The sequence below is a fragment of the Macaca fascicularis genome, chromosome 16 (genome assembly GCF_037993035.2).
Source record: "Macaca fascicularis isolate 582-1 chromosome 16, T2T-MFA8v1.1".
Taxonomy (NCBI): domain Eukaryota; kingdom Metazoa; phylum Chordata; class Mammalia; order Primates; family Cercopithecidae; genus Macaca; species Macaca fascicularis.
In genome coordinates this window covers 3767053-3790093 of record NC_088390.1, presented here as the reverse complement: position 1 = coordinate 3790093, position 23041 = coordinate 3767053, and the positions used below count along the sequence as shown (strand labels likewise).

Here is a 23041-nt window from a genome sequence, read left to right as displayed (position 1 = left end):
GTTAGAGGTCACCTCTTTCCTGGCCCACCTCTTGGCCAAATCAATTAATCCATCAAATATTTCTGGACCACCCACTTTGTGCCAAGCACTCTGGGTGCTGGGGATACCTCTGTGGACAAAAATCCCTGCCCTCCTGGTGCTCTCAGGGGGAGAAGATGCTAAGCAGGTAAATTGTATGTGGATGAGATGAACGTTGAAGAAACAGGGAAGGTGGGAGGGAGTGCCGGGTGGGGACTGATGCTGAAGTTTTCAATGGGGTGGTCAGGGAGGATGACACTTTGGCACACACTGGAGGAAGTAGGGGAGCGAGCTATGTGGGTGGGTGTCTGAGGGAAGAGCAGCTGCAGGTGCCCTGGGTTGGGAGCCTGCCTGGTGGGTAGGAGGCAGGACGAGGACCTAGTACTAGGCTGCAGTGGAGTGGGGCGGGGGGTGAGGGAAGAGCAGCTGCAGGTACCCTGGGTTGGGAGCCTGCCTGGTGGGTAGGAGGCAGGGTGAGGACCTAGTGGCTGCAGTGGAGTGGGGCGGGGGAGTAATGATGGAGGGGGAGGGAGGGGAAGAGGCAATGGGGCTTCTTAAGGCCTCAGAAGGGCTTTTGCTGTGAGCTAGGAAGTCAGAGGAGTGACACGCTCGTGCAGCTGGGCAGGATCCTTCTTGCTGCCGAGCTGAGAAGAGACTGTAGGAGCAAAGGTGGACGCGGGGGCTGCACCTGCTCCCTTTGTAACCACTCAGGTGAGAGGCGATGGGGGCTGAGACGCAGGTCCCAGCCATGACGGGGTAACAGTTTGTAGTGACAGCCCATAGCATGTGCTGACAGAGTGGAGGCGGAGGGAGGAAAGAGGCCCACAGCCCAAGCATGCGGCACTGCACTGTCCAGCACACGTCGCTGTTTGCATGTACATGAGTTACAGTGAAACACAATGAAACATTTTGTCCCTCAGTCACATAGCCACACTTCAAAGACTCGGTGGCCGCCTGTGGCTGGTGGTGTTGGGCAGCCCAGATGCTGCCTGTCTCCATCGCCACAGACGTTCTATTGGACCACACTGAATGCCAGAAGGACGGTGTCGCCAAGCACATGCGTTTGGGTTTGGACATGCAGTGGTCTCAAAATGCCCTCCCAGGCTAGGTGCAGCGGCTCATGCCTGTCATCCCAGCACTTTGGGAGGCTGAGGTGGGCGGATCACGAGGGGTCAGGCGTTTGAGATCAGCCTGGCCAACATGGTGAAACCCTGTCTCTACTAAAAATACAAAAGCTAGCTGGGCGTGGTGGTGCATGCCTGTAATACCAGCTATTGGGGAGGCTGAGGCAGGAGAATCGCTGAAGCTTGGGAGGCGGAGGGTGCAGTGAGCTGAGATCGTGCCACTGCACTCCAGCCTGGGCGACAGAGCGAGACTTCGATCGGGGGAAAAACAAAGCAAAACAAGCCGTCCCTTGTTAGTCCCAGCTAGTGCTGTGTGTGTTTTGTGATTCTGATGGCCAGCTGGCCGGAGTTGCCATATGGGAAGAACGCGGTTCCCCAAGTCCTGGTCAGCCGTTCCATAGACATCTGCAGGACCAACTGAAGACTTTCAAACGCTCTGGAATCTGGCCTAACAAGCAGGCGCAGCTGTTTCCAGCAAGGAATTAATTACAGTCAAGAACCAACCTCCCAGCCAGCTACTTGGGTAGTACAGATACAGCACACACGGCTTGCCCTACATCGCCCCCTAGTGTACACAGCAAGCAAACGCTTCTCTTTCAAAAACACTAGGCCGGGCGCGGTGGCTCAAGCCTGTAATCCCAGCACTTTGGGAGGCCGAGGCGGGCGGATCACGAGGTCAGGAGTTCGAGACCATCCTGGCTAACACGGTGACACCCCCCCCTCTCTACTAAAAATACAAAAAATGAGCCGGGTGTGGTGGCGGGCGCCTGTAGTCCCAGCTACTTGGGAGGCTGAGGCAGGAGAATGACGTGAACCCAGGAGGCGGAGCTTGCAGTGAGCTGAGATAGCACCACTGCACTCCAGCCTGGGCGGCAGAGCGAGACTCCGTCTGCAAAAAACAAAAACAAAACAAAACAACACTAGTGAGCCTGGTTGTCAGCATCCAGCTGTCTCAGTGGTTTTTGACCTTTCTGAGGACATGGATCCCCTAAAGAATCTCATGGCCGGGCGCGGTGGCTCACGCCTGTAATCCCAGCACTTTGGGAGGCCGAGGCGGGCGGATCACAAGGTCAGGAGATCGAGACCACGGTGAAACCCCGTCTCCACTAAAAATACAAAAAATTAGCCGGGCGCGGTGGCGGGCGCCTGTAGTCCCAGCTACTCAGGAGGCTGAGGCAGGAGAATGGCGTAAACCCAGGAGGCGGAGCTTGCAGTGAGCCGAGATCGCGCCACTGCACTCCAGCCTGGGCGACAGAGCGAGACTCCGTCTCAAAAAACAAAAAACAAACAAACAAAAAAAAGAATCTCATGAAGACTACACGCTACTCTACGTAGAAGATCACATGTGCATACATAAATGTTGGCATTCCAGGCCCTCTGAGACGGTCCCTAGGCCTCAGATTAGGCAACGCTGTTAAATATTCTGACGACACTGAGGTCTCACGCCTGGGCTCTGGGATGGTGCGTCCAGCTGACGTGTCAGCATCTCTGCTTCGTTATCCCATACGCCCCTCTTATCATGTCCCAGAGTGGACGCATCTTCTTCCATCCTTGGGTCTTCCGCCCGTGTTACCTCCCTCAGTCGATGGCTCAATGGCACTACTCAGCCACCTGAGCTAGAAACTCAGAACTCGCCTTTGACTCCTCTGTCCCCCCTCCCTGCCTCTTTTTTGTTTTGTTTGCTTTACTGTCTCTGACTTCTTTCCTTCTCCACTACTGTTGTCTTTTTCTTTCTTTTTTGAGACAGGGTCTCACTCTGTCACCCAGGCAGGAGTGCAGTGGCGCAATCTCGGCTCACTGCAACCTCCGCCTCCCGGCTTCAAGTGCTTCTCCTGCCTCAGCCTCCCATGTAGCTGGGATTACAGGCACCCGTCACCACACTCAGCTAATTTTTGTATTTGTAGTAGAGACAGGGTTAGCCAGGCCGGTCTTGAACTCCTGGCCTCAAGTGTTCCACCCGCTCGCCTCCCAAAGTGCTGAGATTATAGGCGTGAGCCACCGTGTCCAGCCGTCCACTACTGTTTCCTTATTTCAGGCCTGTATCATGTCTCGGGTGGAGACAGCAGGCTCTGTCTTTGCTTCCTGTCCCTCCCTCCAATCAATCCATCCTCTTCTCAGCTGGGATAAAAACCAAACCAAAACCAAACGATGAGAACAAAACACATGTCGCATTACTTCCGAGATCTGCACATTCCATCTTTGGACATTTCAGACGGAAAACAGTTTTCTTGGTATTGCTAATATGTTTTTCTCTAGACCTCAGCTACTGAGAGTGGTTCTGCACTTTGGGTCCCCGTGATACCTCAGCATTCTGTAGGAGGCTTTCACACATCCCCAGGTCCCTCTTTTCCAGGCCGCATGGACTCATGTCTTAAACCACAGCCTTTTAATGGGAAGGGTCTGAATGATTTTGTGGTAGGAAGCTGAGGCCAAGAAAGGGGGTGGGACAGTATGTCTTACGCACACCGGTCTCCAGTGCAAAGCAGTGCCCCATAAATACTGTGGCGTGGAAGAATTTGTGTCACAGAGTACCTCACCTAGGGTCACAGTGAATTGGTGGTAGAAAGAGGATTTGGGTACAGTTCTCTCAACTCTTTGGAGGCTGATAGACTCCAGGCATTTAATTCGCCTTTTTTTTTTTTTTTTTTTTTTTGAGACAGAGTTTCACTCTTGTTGCCCAGGCTGGAGTACAATGGTGCGCTCACGGCTCAATGCAACCTCCACCTCCCAGGTTCAAGCGATTCTCCTGCCTCAGCCTCCCGAATAGCTGGGATTACAGGTGCCTGTACCATGCCTGGCTATATATATATATATATATATTTTTTTTTTTTTTTGAGATGTCACCTGGGCTGGAGTATAGTGGTGCGATCTCGGTTCACTGCAACCTCCGCCTCCCGGGTTCAAGCAATTCCCTGCCTCAGCCTCCTGAGTAGCTGAGACTACAGGTGCGTGCCACCACACCCGGCTAATTTTTGTATTTTTAGTAGAGACAGGGTTTCACCATCTTGGTCAAGCTGGTCTTGAACTCCTGACCTCATAGTCCACCCGCCTTGGCCTCCCAAAGTGCTGGGATTACAGGCGTGAGCCACTGTCCCCAGCCAGTTTTTGTATTTTTAGTAGAGACGGGTTTCGCCATGTTGACCAGGCTGGTCTTGAACTCCTGACCTCAGATGATCTACCCGCCTCGGCCTCCCAAAGTGCTGGGATGACAGGTAATTAGCCTGTCTTGGCTTCTGTTTCCTCTTCTGTGAAATGGAGAGTAGCTGTACTATGTCACAGGATCACTATGAGAGTTGAGCATGTGAGACACAGTCCTTGGCACACGGTAAGCACTAAATAAACGGCAGGTATTATCATCATCTCATGCAGCAACTGAGATGGGCTTGGCAGTCCAGCTCTTCCCTTATGTTGAGAGGAAAAATGTCTCAGCTAAATGTATTCCCTAGGCAACTTAATCTCAAAAGTTAGTTAAGAAGGTGCTATTCTGGGTTGTGTGCGGTGGCTCACACCTGAAGTCCTAGCACTGTGGGAGGCCAAGGCAGGTGGATCACCTGAGCCCAGGAGTTCAAGACACGCCTCCACATGGCGAGACACTGTCTCTACAAAAAAATACAAAAATTAGCTGGGCATCGGCCGGGCTGGGTGGCTCAGGCCTGTCATCCCAGCACTTTGGGAGGCCAAGGCAAGAGGATCACCTGAGGTCAGGAGTTCGAGACCAGCCCGACCAACATGGAGAAACCTTGTCTCTAATAAAGATACAAAATTAGCCAGGCATGATGGCGCATGCCTGTAACCCCAGCTACTCGGGAGGCTGCGACAGGAGAATTGCTTTAACCTGGGAAGCAGAGGTTGCGGTGAGCCGAGATCACGCCACTGCACTCCAGCCTGGGCAACAAGAGCGAAACTCCATCTCAAAAAAAAAAAAAAAATTAGCTTGGCATGGTGGTAAAACACCTGTAGTCCCAGCAGGCTGAGGTGGGAGGATCACTTGAGCCCAGGAAGTGGAGGCTGCAGTGAGCCACGATTGTTGTGCTACAGCAGCCACACTCTAGCCTCGGTGACAGAGCAAGACCCCGTCTCAAAAAACAAAAACAAAACCAGAACATGCTATTCTATTGCATCGAAGTTTTTACAATTAAATAAACTGTACCCTTTTTATCTGTGCCCTGCGCAGGCAGGAATTGGTGGTGGGCCTCACAAAGGAGCTGACCTTGAACATCAGCCTAACTAACTCCGGGGAAGATTCCTACATGACAAGCATGGCTTTGAATTACCCCAGAAACCTGCAGTTTAAGAGGATGCAAAAGGTAACTGTCAGCGGCTGTGGAAACAGGTCCCTCACGCCCCTCCCTCGCTGCATGCCTGCTTTTCTGTGGCGACTCCCTCACTGGCACCCCTGCCTCCAGCCTCCTCCTGGTCCATCCAATAAATGGTTAATACCTAGATACATCCCCGCCAGTCCGGCTAACATGCCTCCCGAGCCACCATATTCTGCTGCACTGTGGCCTCCCTGTGTGCAACCTTCCTTCACCAGGGTTCTGAGAGAGGAGTGAGCTCCAATGCCCTAAGATGCTGAGAAAGTAAAAATTAGCTGAGACTGGGAACGCGAAAATCTGCCCTGCCATTCCCCAGGCTGGATCACAGACACAGATACTAGGAAACAGTCTGTTTCCCAAGGACACCCTGTGGCTGAGAAGTACCGCCACGCTGAGAAGTTCTGTTCTCTAAAATCAGATCAGAAAACTTTGCTGTTTGAAGTTACGTGGGTAATTATGAACCCCTGTCACTCTTGCCTGGAGAGTGCGAGTCATTTTGACCAAGAGAAGGGTCTGTTTCCATCTGAGGTACAGAGTTTCAGATGCAGTGTGTGTCCACTTTCTACTCTATATTAATGGTTTCCAAGGAAGCGGGCCCTGGGTCTGATTCACAGGCTGACCTGACGTTGGCTGACTGCTTGACACACAGCCCTGCTTTGGCATCAAAACGCGACTTTATTTACATTTCATCTGAACTCTACCCTTTCCCAGAGTCCTTTAATAACCGTCTTTTCTGTTGTTCAGTGATACACACAACAGTGTAGTTTTTGGCTGGGTGCGGTGGCCCACGCCTGTAATCCCAGCACTTTGGGAGGCCGAGGCAGGCGGATGACCTGAGGTCAGCAGTTTGGACCAGCCTGGCCAACATGGCGAAACCCTGTCTCTACTAAAAATACAAAAATTAGCCAGGTGTAGTGGTGGGCACCTGTAGTCCCAGCTACTCTGGAGGCTGAGACAGAAGAATTGCTTAAACCCGGAGGTAGAGGTTGCAGTGAGCCAAGATTGCGCCATTGCACTCCAGCCTGGGTGACAGAGCAAGACTCTGTCTCAAAAACAAACAGGCCGGGCGTGGTGGCTCAAGCCTGTAATCCCAGCACTTTGGGAGGCCGAGATGGGCGGATCACGAGGTCAGGAGATCAAGACCATCCTGGCTAACATGGTGAAACCCTGTCCCTACTGAAAAAAAAAAAACTAGCCAGGTGAGGTGGCGGGCGCCTGTAGTCCCAGCTACTCAGGAGGCTGAGGCAGGAGAATGGTGTGAACCCGGGAGGCGGAGCTTGCAGTGAGCTGAGATCCAGCCACTGCACTCCAGCCTGGGTGACAGAGCGAGACTCCGTCTCAAAACAAACAAACAAACAAACAAACAAACCCAAAGTGTACTTTTCCTCGTTGCAATGAGTCAATAAACTTGACTTTGTTGGACTGTAGGTTTGTCCCCGGTCATCTTAGGCTATTTGGGCTAGGACCGTATCCATTATATGAATGAAACAATCTCCTAGGCTAGGCACGGTGGCTCACGCCTGTAATCCCAGCACTTTGGGAGGCTGAATCGAATGGATCACTTGAGGTCAGGAGTTCAAGACCAGCCTGGCTAACACAGTGAAACCCTGTTTCTATTAAGAATACAAAAAATTAGCCGGGCGTGGTGGCGGGCACCTATAATCCCGGCTACTCGGGAGACTGAGGCAGGAGAATTGCTTGAACCCGGGAGGTGGAGGTTGCAGTGAGCCCAGATCACGCCACTTCACTCCAGCCTGGGCGAAAGAGCGAAACTCCATCTCAAAAACCAAAAACAAAAACGAAAAACAATCTCCTAGGCGTCTAGAGGGGGACTAGGGATGCACCGTCCTTGGGAGAATTAAGAAAGCTCACTGCAGTCATCACCTGCCCCTCGGGGGTCCGGGTGGGGAGCCTTGGTGGCTTCGTGGCAGTGCTGGTGTGTGCCGGCCTTCAGCCAGGCTGTGGGTTATGTTTGCATCAGGCCAAGGCCGAGCTCAAATGCCTCCTTCCTCAGGAAGAGCTTATGGATTCCCCTGAGTTGGAATTCACCTTTCTCCACCGCAGTTCTCTGCAGCTCCCTCACGCAAGCACCCCTTAGGCCTTGTATTTAAATTCCTCGGGGATCTACCGCTGAGCCCGCTGAGACCGTCTGTCTGTCTTGTCAGGAAGACAGGGACCAAGCGGACTTTATTTCCTCAGCTCCTGGCAGGCAGAAAAATTAGTGAATGTCTGCTGAATTGGTGTGAGGAAACTGAGTTGGTTTTTTTTTTTTCGCTCTTTAAGAGAATGTCATCTGCTCTGTTAACAGCCTCCCTCTCCAAACATTCAGTGTGATGACCCTCAGCCGGCTGCTTCTGTCCTGGTCATGACCTGCAGGATTGGTCACCCCGTCCTCAGGAGGTCGTCTGTGAGTCGGTTTGGACTGATTTGCTCTTCCCGCCACCTGCAGTTGGCGTCCTCTGCATCTTAGTCTCATTTGAATCCCTCGGTTCCAGCTTTGCGCTTCCCTTGACTGCAGTCAGTCCGTCCTCAGCGGCACCTCGGCACCTACAGTGGCTGAGTTGGCTCTGAAAGGAGGGCGTGATGGGGACGGGAGCTTTCTAGTACACAGCCCTAGATGAACTGCCTGCTCACCTCGGGGAAGTGGAGTGAAGTTGGAGGGCATGTCAGACCAAAAGTTGTTGGTTTTTTTTTTTTTTTTTTGAGATGGAGTCTTGCTCTGTCGCCCAGGCTGGAATGCAGTGGTGCCATCTCAGCTCACTACAACCTCTGCCTCCCAGGTTCAAGTGATTCTCCTGCCTCAGCCTCCTACGTAGCTGGGATTACAGGCGTGCACCACTACACCAGCTAATTTTTTTAATACTTTTGGTAGAGATGGGTTTTCACCATGTTGGCCAGGCTGGTCTCTAACTCCTGCCCTCAAGTGATCCGCCTGCCTTGACCTCCCAAAGTGCTGGGATGACAGGCATGAACCACCATGCCCGGCCAAGACCAAAAGTCATTAACCCTGAGCTGTCACTGATCATCTCTGCTGTGGGAAATTTCTGAAGTGGCTTTTTCAACTATAAAACGGGAATGAGGCCGCCTGCCCTGCTTACTCCATATTTGTATTTGAGGCTTAAATGATATAATGGGGCTGGGCGTGGTGGTTCACGCCTCTAATCCGAGCACTTTGGAAGGCCAAGGTGGGTGGATCGCTTGAGGTCAGGAGTTTGAGACCAGCCTGGCCAACATGGAGAAACCCCGTCTCTACTAAAAATACAAAATTAGCCAGGCATGGTGGTGCATGCCTGTAGTCCCAGCTACTCAGGAGGCTGAGGCAGGAGAATCGCTTGAACCTGGGAGGCGGAGGTTGCAGTGAGCCGAGATCACGTCACTGCACTCCATCCTGGGTGACAAAGCGAGACTCCATCTCAAAAAAAAAAAAAAAAAGAAAGAATGGAAAGGAAACATGCTGTGTTACAAAAATGTGAGGAATGTGAAAATCTGAGGAATCGTCTCCTAGGTCTGTTCCAGGAGTAGCCAGCAGTCTGAACTGTGAGTGGTATAGGGAGGAATCAAGTGACCAATTTTTTCTCCTTTAAAATAGGCTCATGTCTCAGTCGTTTGGCAGCTAGAGGAGAATGCCTTTCCAAACAGGACAGCAGACATCACTGTGACCGTCACCAAGTAAGTACTGCCTGGGTCACAGCAGAGTCAGGCCATGACCCTGGAAGACATCTCCCTACCACATGTGTGCTGTGAGAGGAGTGGCCCCCTTACTGCCCAGGAAGAAAGGAAACCCCAGTGAGCCCACGGAAGGCATCTGTGTCCCCGCAGGGACTCGACTTGCTCTTCTTGTCACCAGAGACAATTAAAATGTTCTTTTATCCACACACACAGTAAAACGGTGGCACAGTCTGGTGGCATGAGCCTTGCAGTTCTGGTTCTGGTTCACTCAGCTTTGGAATAGCGTGGGGTAGCTCTGTTATCTGCAAGACCTCTATGTTTGGGGGTAAGGGGAGAGTGCTGTTGGGAAGAGTTCTCAAATGGAGGTGACTCTGCCCACCAGAGGCCGTGCCCGTTTTGACTGCCGTGATGTGGGGGGGGGGTGTTCAGTAGCACATCTGGTGGGTAGAGGCCAGGAATACTGCTACACATCACACAGAGCAGTACAGGACAGCCCCCACAACCAAGAACTAACTGGCCCAAAATGTCAATAGTGTGGAGGCTGAGAAGCCCTTTTAAAATCAGCATTTTTCTAAGTGTGGTCTTCTAGAGACAATTCCGAACTCCAGTTGCTTATCTCTGAAAGCCTTTTCTTTTTCTTTTTTTTGGGATGGAGTCTCGTTCTGTCTCCCAGGCTGGAGTGCAGTGTGCGATCTCAGCTTACTGCAACCTCTGCCTCCCGGGTTCAAGCAATCTCTGCCTCAGCCTCCCACGTTGCTGGGATTACAGGCGCCCACCACCACGCCCAGCTAATTTTTGCAGTTTTAGTAGAGACGGGGTTTCACCATCTTGGCCAAGCTGGTCTTGAACTCCTGACGTCGTGATCCACCAGCTTTGGCCTCCCAAAGTGCTGGGATTACAGGTGTGAGCTACCGTGCCTGGCCTCTGAGAGCCTTTCCTTATCTGACTGCCAGTGACCCGGGGAGCCAGGTGCAGAAGCTCCTGTTACGCAGTGAGAACACATGGACACAGGGAGGGGAACAACACACACTGGGGCCTGTGGGAGGGGCAGGGGGAGGGAGAGCATCAGGAAGAATAGCTGATACATGCTGGGCTTAGTAACTAGGTTCTGGGTTGACAGGTACAGCAAAGCACCATGGCACACGTTCACCTATGTAACAAACCTGCACATCCTGCACATGTACCCTGGAACTTAAAAAAAAAGGCTGGAGGCCGGGCGCGGTGGCTCACGCCTGTAATCCCAGCACTTTGGGAGGCTGAGGCGGGCGAATCACAAGGTCAGGAGATCGAGACCACGGTGAAACCCTGTCTCTACTAAAAATACAAAAAATGAGCCGGGCGAGGTGGTGGGCGCCTGTGGTCCCAGCTACTTGGGAGGCTGGGGCAGGAGAATGGCGTGAACCCGGGAGGCGGAGCTTGCAGTGAGCCAGGATTGCGCCACTGCACTCTAGCTTGGGTGACAGAGCAAGACTCCGTCTCAAAAAAAAAAAAAAAAAAAAAAAGGCCGGGTGCAGTGGCTCACGCCTGTAATCCCAGCACTTTGGGAGGCTGAGGCAGGCAGATCACTTGAGGTCAGGAGTTTGAGACCAGCCTGGCCAACATGGTGAAACCCCGTCTCTACTAAAAATACAAAAATTAACAGGGCGTGGTGGCACACGCCTGTAATTCCAGCTACTGAGGAGGCTGAGGCATGAGAATTGCTTGAACCCGGCAGGGGGGAGGTTGCAGTGAGCTGAGATCGCACCACTGCACTCCAGCCTGGGCAACAGGGCGAGGCCCTTTTTAAGAAGCACTTGCCCATCCTGGCTAACACGGTGAAACCCCGTCTCTACTAAAAAAAATGGAAAAAATTAGCCGGGCGTGGTAGCGGGCACCTGTGGTCCCAGCTACTCGGGAGGCTGAGGCAGGAGAATGGTGTGAACCCAGGAGGCGGAGCTTGCAGTGAGCCGAGATCGCGCCACTGCACTCCAGCCTGGGCAACAGAGCAAGACTCTGTCTCAGAAAAAAAAAAAAGAAGCACTTGCTATGTACAAAGCAGGTGTGCTGTGAACTAACACTCTTATTCCTAGTTCCAATGAAAGACGGTCTGTGGCCGAGGAGACCCACACCCTTCAATTCAGGCATGGCTTCGTTGCAGTTCTCTCCAAGTAAGTACTCCTGAGGGGCCAGCACTAGTGTGACTCCGTCGCCCAGGGGACGGCTTTGGGCTCTCTGTCTTGTAGACGGAGCTGGTGGTCAGGATGAATGTGGACACTGTCCTTCTGAGAGGAGCCTGCTTAGAACCCAGGCTCTGATATTGATCTCTAGGGTACTAACGTTTGGGTCACAGAAATCCCATTGTGGTCATCAAAGGAGGTGTGTTGCCAACTAGTCTTGCTACAAAAGGGAATTAATATGACGTTGTGGAGGGAAGAAGGCAGCTGTGGGACTGGGAAGTAAGGAGGGGATGAGTAAGGCCATGTGAGGGATAATGAGTAAATGAACCAGCCCAACTATACAGAATTCAAATATTCCACTTCACCCCAACTGCGATACGAGCACTTTACATTTTGAAATTCAGCTTTTTTTTTTTTTTTTTTTTTTGAGACGGAGTCTTGCTGTCGCCCAGGCTGGAGTGCAGTGGCCGGATCTCAGCTCACTGCAAGCTCAGCCTCCCAGGTTCCCGCCACTCTCCTGCCTCAGCCTCCCGAGTAGCTGGGACTACAGGCGCCCGCCACCACGCCCGGCTAGTTTTTTGTATTTTTTAGTAGAGACGGGGTTTCACCAGGGTAGCCAGGATGGTCTCGATCTCCTGACCTCATGATCCGCCCGTCTCGGCCTCCCAAAGTGCTGGGATTACAAGCTTGAGCCACCGCGCCCGGCCGACATTCAGCTTTTATTCCTTTTTTTTTTTTTTTTTTTTTTTTAACTGAGACAAAGTCTCACTCTGTTGCCCAGGCTGGAGCACTTGGTGCTATCTCAGCTCACTGCAACCTCTGCTGCCCGGGTTCAAGCAATTCTCCTGCTTCAGCCTCCTGAGTAGTTGAGACTACAGGTGGATACCACAAGGCCCAACTAATTTTTTAAAAATTTACTTTAGTAGAGATGGGGATTTCACCATGTTGGCCAGGCTGGTCTTGAACTCCTGGCCTCAGGTGATCCGCCCGCCTTGGCCTCCCAAAGTACTGGGGTGACAGGCGTGAGCCACCGCACCTGGCCTCATTCCTCGTAAAGGTCTGGTGCCCTCTGTCCTAGCGTATTCAGTTGAAAGCACTCAAGTTCATTCAAAAAGAGGCCGGGCACGGTGGCTCACACCTGTCATCCCAGCACTTTGGGAGGCTGAGGTGGGTGGATCACCTGAGGTCAGGAGTTCGAGACCAGCCTGGCTAACATGGCAAAACCCTGTCTCTACTAAAAATATGAAAATTAGCCAGGTGTGATGGCAGGCGCCTGTAATCTCAGCTACTCGGGGGGCTGAGGCAGGAGAATCACTTGAACCCGGGAGGCAGAGGTTTCAGTGAGCCGAGATCGCACCACTGCACTCCAGTCTGGGTGACAGAGCAAGACGCCATCTCAAAAAAAAAAAAGAAAGGAGGATGGGTGCGGTGGCTCATGCCTGTCATCCCAAGACTTTGGCAGGCTGAGGTGGAGGATCACTTGAGCCCGGGAGGTTGAGGCTACACTGAGCCATGATTGTTCCACTGCGCTCTAGCCTGGGCAACAGAGTGAGACCCTGTCTCCAAAAAAGGGAGAAAGAGTCCTCAAGGGCTGATGCATGTCCTCTCAATTGCAGACCATCCATAATGTACGTGCACACAGGCCAGGTGCTTTCTCACCACAAAGAATTCGTCTTCCATGTAAGTACTTATTATTGTAAAGCTATAGGTGGCAAAGCAACACCCGCTTTGAGTTCCTACTCTGATTTTAATTTGCAGATACATGGGGAAAACCTCTTTGGAGCAGAATACCAGTTGCGAATTTGTGTCCCAACCAAATTACGTGGTCTCCAGATTGTAACAGTGAAGAACCTGACGAGGACTCAGGTATTTAAAGGCAGTTCTTTATCACAATCGCATCTTTTTCCAGAGTGACCACAGAGTCTCAAGTATAAAAAACCAGAGTTCTAGAAACGGAGGAAAGACAAGTTAACCATGGGAAAAGACTAGGAGTAAATTACCAAAATCCTGTTCAGAAGGAATCTCAATCACTCAGATCTTAAAGCAACCTGTCAGTTTTCCTCCGTTGAGGAAAAATAAGCAAAAATTAAAACCTTGTCAGTAGACAAGAGACATTTCCCCTTTGAAAATTGATAAATTCTGCTTCTCTGTTTGACTGATACAACATGTGACATTTCTTACACTGCCCCCTGTAAGTTGCTTACTAGCTTCCCTTCTTCTCCCCTGAGACTCTTTTTTTGGTCTCTGCTTTGCCTCAGCCTCTTTACTTTCAGTTGTCTCATCTGTAGTCTGGTTCCCAAAGCTAGCCTTGATACCTGAAGCAACAGGCTCTGCTCAGTATGACGGCTGAAGCCTGGGCTTTTTTTTCTTTTTTTCTCACACTACATCAGTGTCAATGCTCAAAAAATGGAAACGAATTTACAGAAACGACTCTGCTGACAATTAGAAAGAGGGCTTACAGGTCAGGTACCATGGCTCACGCCTGTAATCCCAGCACTCGGGATGCTGAGGCGGGTGGATCACAAGGTCAGGAGTTCGAGACCAGCCTGGCCAACATGGTGAAATCCCGTCTCTACTAAAAAAAAAATACAGAAAATTAGCCAGGCGTGGTGGCGTCCGCCTGTAATCCCAGCTACTCGGGAGGCTGAGGTAGGAGAATTGCTTGAACCCGGGAGGTGGAGGTTGCAGGGAGCTGAGATGTGCCACTGCACTCCAGCCTGGGTGACAGAGCAAGACTGTCTCAATACAATAAAATAAAGAGGGCTTACAAATATAAACATTTGCATTCATATGCAGTTTATTTATTTTTAAAAATAGAGGCAGGGGTCTTGCTATGTTGACCAGGCTAGATTTGAATTCCTAGGCTCAAGCGATCCTCCTGCCTCAGCTTCCCGAGTAGCTGGGACTACAGGCGCACGCCACCGCGCCCAGCTAGTTTACTTTTTAAAGAACGTTTGTTATCAGCACATTTAAACATTTCAACAAATATTTCAGTTTCCATTTGGAAACAAAATTCTTGTTTGAAAAGCTGACTGGAAGCCTGTGAGAATGGGAGTTCCACCCTGCTCTGAGGATGGAGGCTGAAACGGCACCAGAGGCTTCAAGACCAGCCTCCTCTCACCTGGGGGCAGTCAGACACATTGAGCTTACTTAAATAGACTGTGCTGGCAGAGCAAGTCAGCGGCAGAGCTGAAGTTCAGCATTGTCCTGTGGAACTCCCGGATCTGCTTCCTGATTTGCTTCATGGCAGGAGTGTTACATTTACTCTTGAAGGTCATTTGTTTCAGAATCTTGTCTGTCAGGTAATGTAGCCAGAGCACATTACTATAAGGGTGATATTCTCCCCAGCAGTTGTTATTCTCCTTCTTCATAAGCCTGTAGATGTCAAACTGGTAGTCGCCATCACCGGTAAACAGGTCCTCGTCCATGGAAACGTCGCAGAAAACCACAATCCCGTCCCGTTCCAAGCGGGACAAGGTGTAGTCAATGATGCTGACTTGCAGCCCACGGGTGGGGATGGTGCTGCTCTTCCCGTTGAGGGTGTAGTGGAGTTCTTTGAGGCTGGTTTTCTTTAAGAGCACATTCCCCCAGTGTAAGTCTCGGTGCTCAAACCGCAGTGATGCCTCCGCCACTGCGAGGGAGGCTGTGAGCTGGTGTAGAATGCTCTTTGCAGTAGCCAAGGAAGACAACTTGGTTTTCATTTGCTCTAGGTCAGTCCCTCCAAACTCAAATTCCAGCACAATGAAGAGCTGGTCGTCTTTAAAAAAATCAGGCCGGTCATTTGCGGAGCCTTTGGTTGAATGATAGTGATCCCAGGCTTTGAGGAGCAAGGGAGGGTAAGATCCCTGGACACAGTGCACTGAGTTCAGCCCGATAAAGCCTTCAGTGCGGTTGCACACTTCACCGGATAAGAGGCTCAACTCTTTGGAGATGATGATCTCTGGCAGGATTTCCTCAAAGGTTTTCTGATGGGATCCATTGACTAAATCGGGTCCTTCAATAGCAATGATTTTTATGGCTACAGGTGCGTGATCAGCAATTGTTCGAAACACTTCGCCAAACACCCCTTCCCCAATCTTCTCACAGCATTGCAGTTTTTCTGTGGGAAGGCAATGGCTAAAGGGGACAGGACCCTTCTGATTGCATTCCCCATAAACCTTTTCAGCATCAGATGCCTTTTTGTTTGAAATACTTAGAGTGTTTAAGGGGCTTAGCAAATACATTGAGGAGGAGTGCCAAGAGGACAGAGCACCACTTGTTTTGTTCATGACATGCCGGTTTGAACATTCTGATAGGAGGGATCCAGAGAGAGAAGTGGCAGTGGTATAGATGCTGCAGACCTCTGACACATCAGTCACAATTTTCTTCTTGTGGAAACTGAAGGAAGCCCTGGTTTTGGTCCAAAAGCTGGCATTCTGTAAAGGAGTCAGGTCCTGGGTGGGGAACGAATCTTTTCTCATCTTTTGGCCCTTTTTAAAGTGGTGGGAATGGAGGAGAGAGGTTTCCCTTGCCTCCTGATGTTTGCTCTTCCGGCTTGGTCTAGTTCTCTCCAGCCTGTCGATTCCCCCTGGCACAATGCGGCCCTTGGAAACGCTGGCTTCCTGATGCTCTCTCGGGACGGCCTCTTGAAGCGCGCTCTCTTGACAAGAGACTTGGCCCGTGGCCCTCCTCTTGCCTGTGTTTGACAGACCTGGACACTCCGGTCCACTTCCCACCAGTTTCCTTTTACTGCAGGATTCCCTCATATTCTTCCCATCTGCCCCAAACTCGGAATCCTCAGGGGTTCCTGAGTTCACAAGACCAAAGATTGCTGACCTGAAGCTGGCACGGGTTTGGTGGACCATCCTGGTGAGCCTGACTCCTCCTGTCGCTTCCTCCTGGGAGCAGGGGAGAGACGCTTGGTCCAGGGAGACTTCCGGGAGGTAGAGGCCGCTCGGGACGGCTGAGGCTGCAACCAGAGAGGCGGAGGTGCCGATCGAGATGGCCCTGTCCCTTGACGTTGGGGACCCGGGGCCGGGCGAGGCCAGAGAGCTGAACAGGGAAGCACTGGTGCCCACCTCGTCGCCGTCCCTGGGCTGGCCGCACGCGCTGAGGTCCGGGCTGAGGCCGCCGGGGTCGCGGCTGGGGAAGGGCGGGAGTCGGAGCGGGCCGCAGGGGGTGCTGCACTTCTGCGGGGGCCGAGTTCGCAGCCCCAGGCGTCTTGGGGTCACGGTGAGGCTCGGGCGAGCTCGCAGCTTCCGGCGCTTTGGGGTCACGGTCAGGCTGGGCCGGTCCTTGGGGACTCGGCCGCCGGGACGCCTCCGCCGCCGCCTCACCGGGCTGCCGGGGAAGTCGGGGTCGTCCGGATCGTCGGGATCGTCAGGATCGTCGGACTGCGAGGGGTCGCCGATGCTGGCGTCGCTGCTGCCGCTGCTGTTGAAGAAACGCCTCCGGTCCTGCGGCGGGAACCACTGCGCGGCTTCCCGGCCCGGCCGCCGCTGTCTCCTGCCGTCGGCAGCCCCATAAGTGCGGAAAAGCCGGCTCCCAAATCCCGGGGGCGAAGCCGCCATGGCCAGCACCCGCCAAGATGTTCAAACGCAAACATCGCGAGACTTCCGCGCGACGCGGACGCGCCGGCCTGCCGCGGGGTCCTAGCTCCCGGCTCTGCGCATGCGCACCTCGCCGGGGCATGGGTCCGGGCACTGGCCGGGGCCGGGGCCCGGGCGGGAACCGAAAACTGGCGGCTCGGTTTGTTCAGCGCGTCGCGGTCATGGGTCTCGTTTCAGGCCTTCACGGTGTGCACCTGGAGTCAGGAGCGCGCTTGTGGATTCATTCCGGTTCAGGTAAGTGTGGCCGTCCCGACAGGCCAGGGGAGGGCGGAGAGCCTGAAGCGGGTGAACGAGAGGCCAGGAGACCGTTTTTCCAGGGTTACCCCTGCCTGCCAGTGCCAGGGGCTCCCAGGCCCTCCCTAGCTTCGTCCCTGGGTCTCATTTGCTCCCGCCGGAGCTTTGCTTGGGCCGAGGTGAGCGCTGAAATTGCGCACACCCTCTATTCTGGGACCTTACGATGCTCTGTGTCCAAAGTGTTAAACGTGTCAGTCTTTCCGCACGGAAAGGAATCGTGTTAACTAGACCCTGCTTTTCCAGCATGTGGAAGAATGGCATTCAGTGAGCTGTGTCATCGCTTCAGATAAAGAAAATGTAACCGTGGCTGCAGAGATCTCCGTGGATCACTCTGAGGAGGTATTTGAGACTGAAATGCTCCAGATTTGATTATCCAGTTGCTCACGGGCATCGCCCCCGAGAAGAGATAATAGCATCTTTGTATACCATGTCCAAAATAGGTCTTTTGGTGCGAAAAACCAACCCTCTGTTTCAACCCGTTCCTTAGCTGCCCTCAGGAGGGTGATTTACTCCAGTTACAGGACAAAGAACTCTAGGGATTACCTGTGACTCCGCTTTCCTACATCCCCACGTCTTTTCTAGCAGCAAGCCCTGCCATTTCAGTGCCAAAATATACCCAAAATCCATTCACTTCTCTCCATTTCCACTGCCGTTGTAATTCAAACTACCCTTTCTTGCCAGGGCTGTTGCAATCACCTTCAGCCTGCTTTTCTTGCCTCTGTTTTTCCCACATTCTCTATAAATAATTCCCACGTAACAGCTATCCATCTTCTAAGAGCAGACATTAGATTGTGCCACTCCCCTGCCTATTTAAAAAACAAAACAAAACAAAACTGGTGCTTGAGCACACTTAGACTAAAATCCATACTTTTTTCATGGCCAGAGCAAGGCACTACTTGATCTGGTCTCTGCTTAATTCTTCAACTTCATCTCCTAGTACTCGCCTTTCTCTCCCACTGCCCCTTTTATTATTTTATTTTATTTTTTTTTTTTTGAGACAAAGTCTTGTTCTGTCGCCCAGGCTGGAGTGCAGTGGCACGATCTCTGCTCACTGCAAGCTCTGCCTCCCGGGTTCACGCCATTCTTCTGCCTCAGCCTCCTGAGTAGCTGGGACTACAGGCGCCCACCACCACTCCTGGCTAATTTTTTGTATTTTTTTTTAGTAGAGATGGGGTTTCACTGTGTTAGCCAGGATGGTTTCGATCTCCTGACCTCGTGATCCGCCCACCTCGGCCTCCCAAAGTGCTGGGATTACAGGCGTGAGCCACTGCACCCGGCCCACTGCCCCTTTTATAATCGGATTATTCTGTCCTATTCTTCTAGCTTGCCAGTACAGTATTATTCTGGCCATAAGACTTTGTACTTGCTGTTCCTTTGCTTAACACTGCTCTTCCCCTAGGTCCTCATGGAGGTGGTTTCTTCTTAAATTTAGCTCAGGTGTTCTTTTCTCTTTTCTTTTCTTTCTTTCTTTTTTTTTTTTTTTTTTTTTGAGACGGAGTCTCGCTCTGCCACCCAGGCTGGAGTGCAGTGGCCAGATCTCAGCTCACTGCAAGCTCCGCCTCCCGGCTTCAAGCGATTCTCCTGCCTCAGTCTCCTGAGTAGCTGGGATTACAGGTATGCGCCACCACGCCCGGCTAATTTTGTATTTTTAGTAGAGATGGGGTTTCATCATGTTGGTCAGGCTGGTCTTGAACTCCCGACCTCAGGTGATCCGCCCACCTCGGCCTCCCAAAGTGCTGGGATTACAGGCGTGAGCCACCATGCCAAGCCTCAGGTGTTATTTTCTTAGAGAGGCCTTCCCTGATTACTTATCCTAAAGTGGGAATTAGTGATCAAGTGATCAAGTTTAATGTCTTGCAGTGATCCAGGTGACATTCATGAGGTCTCAACTGAAGAAGTAGCAATGGGGGTGGAAAAGAAAGGGACAGGTACAAGATAAAATTAAAAAAAGAATTGTGAGTGTGGTGGCTCACATCTGTAATCCCAACACTATGGCAGGCTGAGGCGGGAGGATTGCTTGAGGCCAGGAGTTCAAGATCAACCTGGGCAGCAAAGTGAAACCCCATCTCTTAAAAAAAATAAATAAAAAATAGCCAGGCATGGTGGCTCATTCCTGTAGTCCCAGCTACTTGGGAGGCTGAGGCAGGAGGATCGTTTGAGCCCAGGAATTTGAAGCTTCAGTGAGCTATGATTGAGCCACTGCATTCCAGTCTGGCTAACAGAGTGAGACCTTGTCTCAAACAAAAAAAAAAAAAAAGGGAAGAAACGCTTACATTAAATAAAATGAATAAGCTGAGTGCGGTGGCTCATGCCTGTAATCTCAGCACTGTGGGAGGCTAATGTGGGTGGATTGCTTGAGCCCAGGAGTTTGAGACCAGCCTGGGCAACATGGTGAAACCCCATCTGATCTGCAGTTCAGTTACATCTTTTAGTAACTAGAAGACGGGGAAAGGAAGGAGAGAAACAAAACATATTTTAGACATGAACTCACTGTGTTTGAATGGCCCTCACCACCTTTCCTTTTAAAGGCATTCCTGGGCTTAGTTAACGGCCCCAAAGTACACAACACTACACAAAGTTACCCAAACAAGACCATCTGCAGTTATTCTCCAACTTCCTTTTCTTTCTTTCTTTCTTTTTTTTTTTTTTTTGAGACAGAGTCTCAAAAAATACAAAATACAAAAATTAGCCCAGTGTGGTGGGGTGTGCCTGTGGTCCCAGCTGCTCGGGAGACTGAGGTGGGAGGATCACTTGAGCCTGGAAGGTTGAGGCTACACTGACCCTTGATCATACCATTGCACTCCAGCCTGGGTGACAGAGCGAGATCCTGTCTCAAAAACAAGTCAGTCAAGAGCTGACTTTGGATGGCACAAGGGAAAAGAAGAAAAGGCCAGGCGCGGTGGCTCACGCCTGTAATCCCAGCACTTTGGGAGGCCGAGGCGGGTAGATCATCTGAGGTCAGGAGTTCGAGACCAGCCTGGCCAACATGGCATAACCCCATCTCTACTAAAAATACAAAAATTAGCCGGGCGTGGTGACTCACGCCTATAATCCCAGCTACTCGGAGGCTAAGGCAGGAGAAGCCCTTGAACCTGGGGGGTCGGAGGTTGCAGTGAGCCGAGACCGCAGCACTTCACTTAACTCTAGCCTGGGCAAAAGAGCAAGACTCTGTCTCAAAAAAAAAAAAAAAAGAAAAGAAAAGGAAGTTGGAGAATAACTGCAAATGGTCTTGTTTGGGTAACTTTGTGTAGTGTTGTGTACTTTGGGGCCGTTAACTAAGCCCAGGAATGCCTTTAAAAGGAAAGGTGGTGAGGGCCATTCAAACACAGTGAGTTCATGTCTAAAATATGTTTTGTTTCTCTCTTTCCTTTCCCCATCTTCTAGTTACTAAAAGATGTAACTGAACTGCAGATCCTTGGTGAAATATCTTTCAACAAATCTCTATATGAGGGACTGAATGCAGAGAACCACAGAACTAAGGTAATTCCTGGCTAACTTCTGAGTAGTGCCCAAGGAAAATTGTGCCTAACCTTTGAGTGCCTGCACAGACATTCTGTTGCCCTCTTCCTGTTTTCAGCCTTAACACTTCTGATCTTGGCTCTGCCATCACTGCCTTTGTGACCTTGAGTGAGTCAGCTTCTGCGAGTTTTTTGCCTATGAAATAAGGCAATTAAGAGGTGCAAGCTGAGGAGTTCTGAATTGAAATAACTAGGCTGGAATCTGCATTATATACTTTGATTTGAAAATATATTGATTGGCCGGGCGCGGTGGCTCAAGCCTGTAATCCCAGCACTTTGGGAGGCCGAGGCGGGCGGATCACAAGGTCAGGAGATCGAGACCACAGTGAAACCCCATCTCTACTAAAAATACAAAAAATTAGCCGGGCGCAGTGGCGGGCGCCTGTAGTCCCAGCTACTCAGGAGGCTGAGGCAGGAGAATGGCGGGAACCCGGGAGGTGGAGCTTGCAGTGAGCCGAGATCGCGCCACTGCACTCCAGCCTGGGCAACAGCGTGAGACTCCGTCTCAAAAAAAAAAAAAAAAAAAAAAAAAAAAAAGAAAATATATTGATTAAAAAAAAAAATTTCCAGCCAGGCACTGGTGGCTCACACTGTAATCCCAGCACTTTGGGAGGCCGAGGCGGGTGAATCACTTGAGATCAGGCCAAGACCAGCCTGGCCAACGTGGTGAAACATGGTGAAACCCTGTCTCTACTAAAAATCCAAAAATTAGCCGGGCGTGATGGTGGGTGCCTGTAATTCCACCTACTTGGGAGGTTGAGGCACGAGAATCGCCTGAATCTGGGAGGTAGAGGTTGCAGTGAGCTGAGATCGTGCCTCTGCACTCCAGTCTCAATGATAGAGCGAGACCCAGTCTCAAATAAATAAATAAATAATTTTTTTAAAATTTCCTAAGTAAGAAATTGTTTTTCGTATACATTAACTGTCTTAGTGTGCTGTATCAGTGTTTGGTTATAGTATTAAACAGTACTCAGGAATGCATAAATCTTTTATAAGATTTAGACTAGATACTGGAACTCTTGGAATTCTTTTTGCAAACGTATGACCAGAACTTAGACTGATGCCTGTGATTTATGGACTGAATGCTTTGTGTGTTACCCTGTGTGTTCATTCTTGTTGACACTTGCCTGGACATGGCTTCAGAGGTGATCTATCTGTGAGCTCTGAGCTCTTTAGTTAGGCATGATTGTCTACTAGAGGGAACGTCAGGAGAGTGATGCTGGATTGCTAAATATAAGGTCCTCTGTTTTCCTCCCTGGAGGAGCAGAAAGGAGCAATTGTCTAGACATGCCAATATAACATTTCCTTTTATTTTTAAGTAGTGTATTTCTTTTTTTTCTTTTCTTTTTTTTTTTTTTTTTTTTGAGGCAGAATCTTGCTCTGTCGCCCAGGCTGGAGTGCGGTGGTGCGATCTGGGCTCACTGCAAGCTCCGCCTCCCGGGTTCACGCCATTCTCCTGCCTCAGCCTCCCGAGTAGCTGGGACTACAGGCGCCCGCCACCATGCCTGGCTAATTTTTTTTTGTATTTTTAGTAGAGACAGGGTTTCACTGTGTTAGCCAGGATGGTCTCCAACTCCTGACCTCAGGTGATCTGCCCCCCTTGACCTCCCAAAGTGCTGGGATTACAGGCGTGAGCTGCCATGCCCAGCTAAGTAGTGTATTTCTAATACAGAAAACAATGTGGAAGAAATAGAAGTGCCCCATTATTGCACTGCCCAAATTTTAACCAATAAAAGTAATAGCAAGAAAATCCAAGCCATACAGAGAACGGTAATGAAATGAAAAATAATGGTTCCTTCACTTCTCCCTTCCCATGCCCCTAGCAGGGAGGAGTTACTATTAAGTTTCTTACGTGCACATTTTAAATTTATATATTTCCCCCTCTTACTTACTGATACTTTTATTTCTATGGCATGGATTCCGCAAAATTCCTTTCTTTAAATCCAATATCCTAAGCAAAGTATTAAGTAGTTCCTGACAATAAGCACCTGAGTGACAGTGACTCTGTGAATATAAACAAACTATCCAAATGCATTTCAGCCGCAAGAAAGGGAAAATCCATCTCTTCCAGCACAAGGGCATATGCTGTTTATCCAGCGAGAGAGAGTGACCTGGGGCGATGGGCTGGCTGCTTTTGTCCTTGCACTCTGCCGTGTTGGGGCTGCGTTCCGTCACGGCCAGCACAAAGTTACCACGTCTCCAAATGCTATGTTTTCACATGGCAGGATACAGAACAGGAAGCAAGAAGTCAGTCGCAAAAGGATTTTGGCTTTTTCCTCATGCGCCTTCCCTTTTCAGGGATGAAACAGTTTCCAAAAGCTCCCAGGAGACATCCTCTTACCTCTTCTTAGTGAGATC

The 23041-nt window shown here is 50.8% G+C and overlaps 2 protein-coding genes across 16 annotated transcripts in view; one reads left to right on the top strand and one right to left on the bottom strand.

Annotated features, from left to right (window-relative positions):
• ITGAE (integrin subunit alpha E) overlaps nucleotides 1-23041 on the top strand; it is a 95667-nt gene that overhangs the window by 58629 nt on the left and 13997 nt on the right. For 9 of the 15 annotated variants that reach the window (XM_065532610.1, XM_065532605.1, XM_074018221.1 and 6 more), the window contains 9 exons: nucleotides 5317-5449; nucleotides 7767-7865; nucleotides 9048-9127; nucleotides 11197-11274; nucleotides 12900-12963; nucleotides 13042-13149; nucleotides 17049-17105; nucleotides 17409-17504; nucleotides 20550-20645. In XM_065532610.1, coding sequence (XP_065388682.1) covers nucleotides 5317-5449; nucleotides 7767-7865; nucleotides 9048-9127; nucleotides 11197-11274; nucleotides 12900-12963; nucleotides 13042-13149; nucleotides 17049-17105; nucleotides 17409-17504; nucleotides 20550-20645 — 811 coding nt within the window. Of the gene's footprint in view, nucleotides 1-5316; nucleotides 5450-7741; nucleotides 7866-9047; nucleotides 9128-11196; nucleotides 11275-12899; nucleotides 12964-13041; nucleotides 13150-17048; nucleotides 17106-17408; nucleotides 17505-20549; nucleotides 20646-23041 lie in introns of those variants that run through there. The other 6 variants (XM_065532609.1, XM_065532607.1, XM_065532611.2 and 3 more) reach the window with 4 other exon arrangements.
• HASPIN (histone H3 associated protein kinase) lies at nucleotides 14063-16865 on the bottom strand. The gene has a single exon (XM_005582523.5). The coding sequence runs from the start codon at nucleotides 16830-16832 to the stop codon at nucleotides 14430-14432; it is 2403 nt and encodes an 800-aa protein (XP_005582580.3). The 5' UTR covers nucleotides 16833-16865; the 3' UTR covers nucleotides 14063-14429.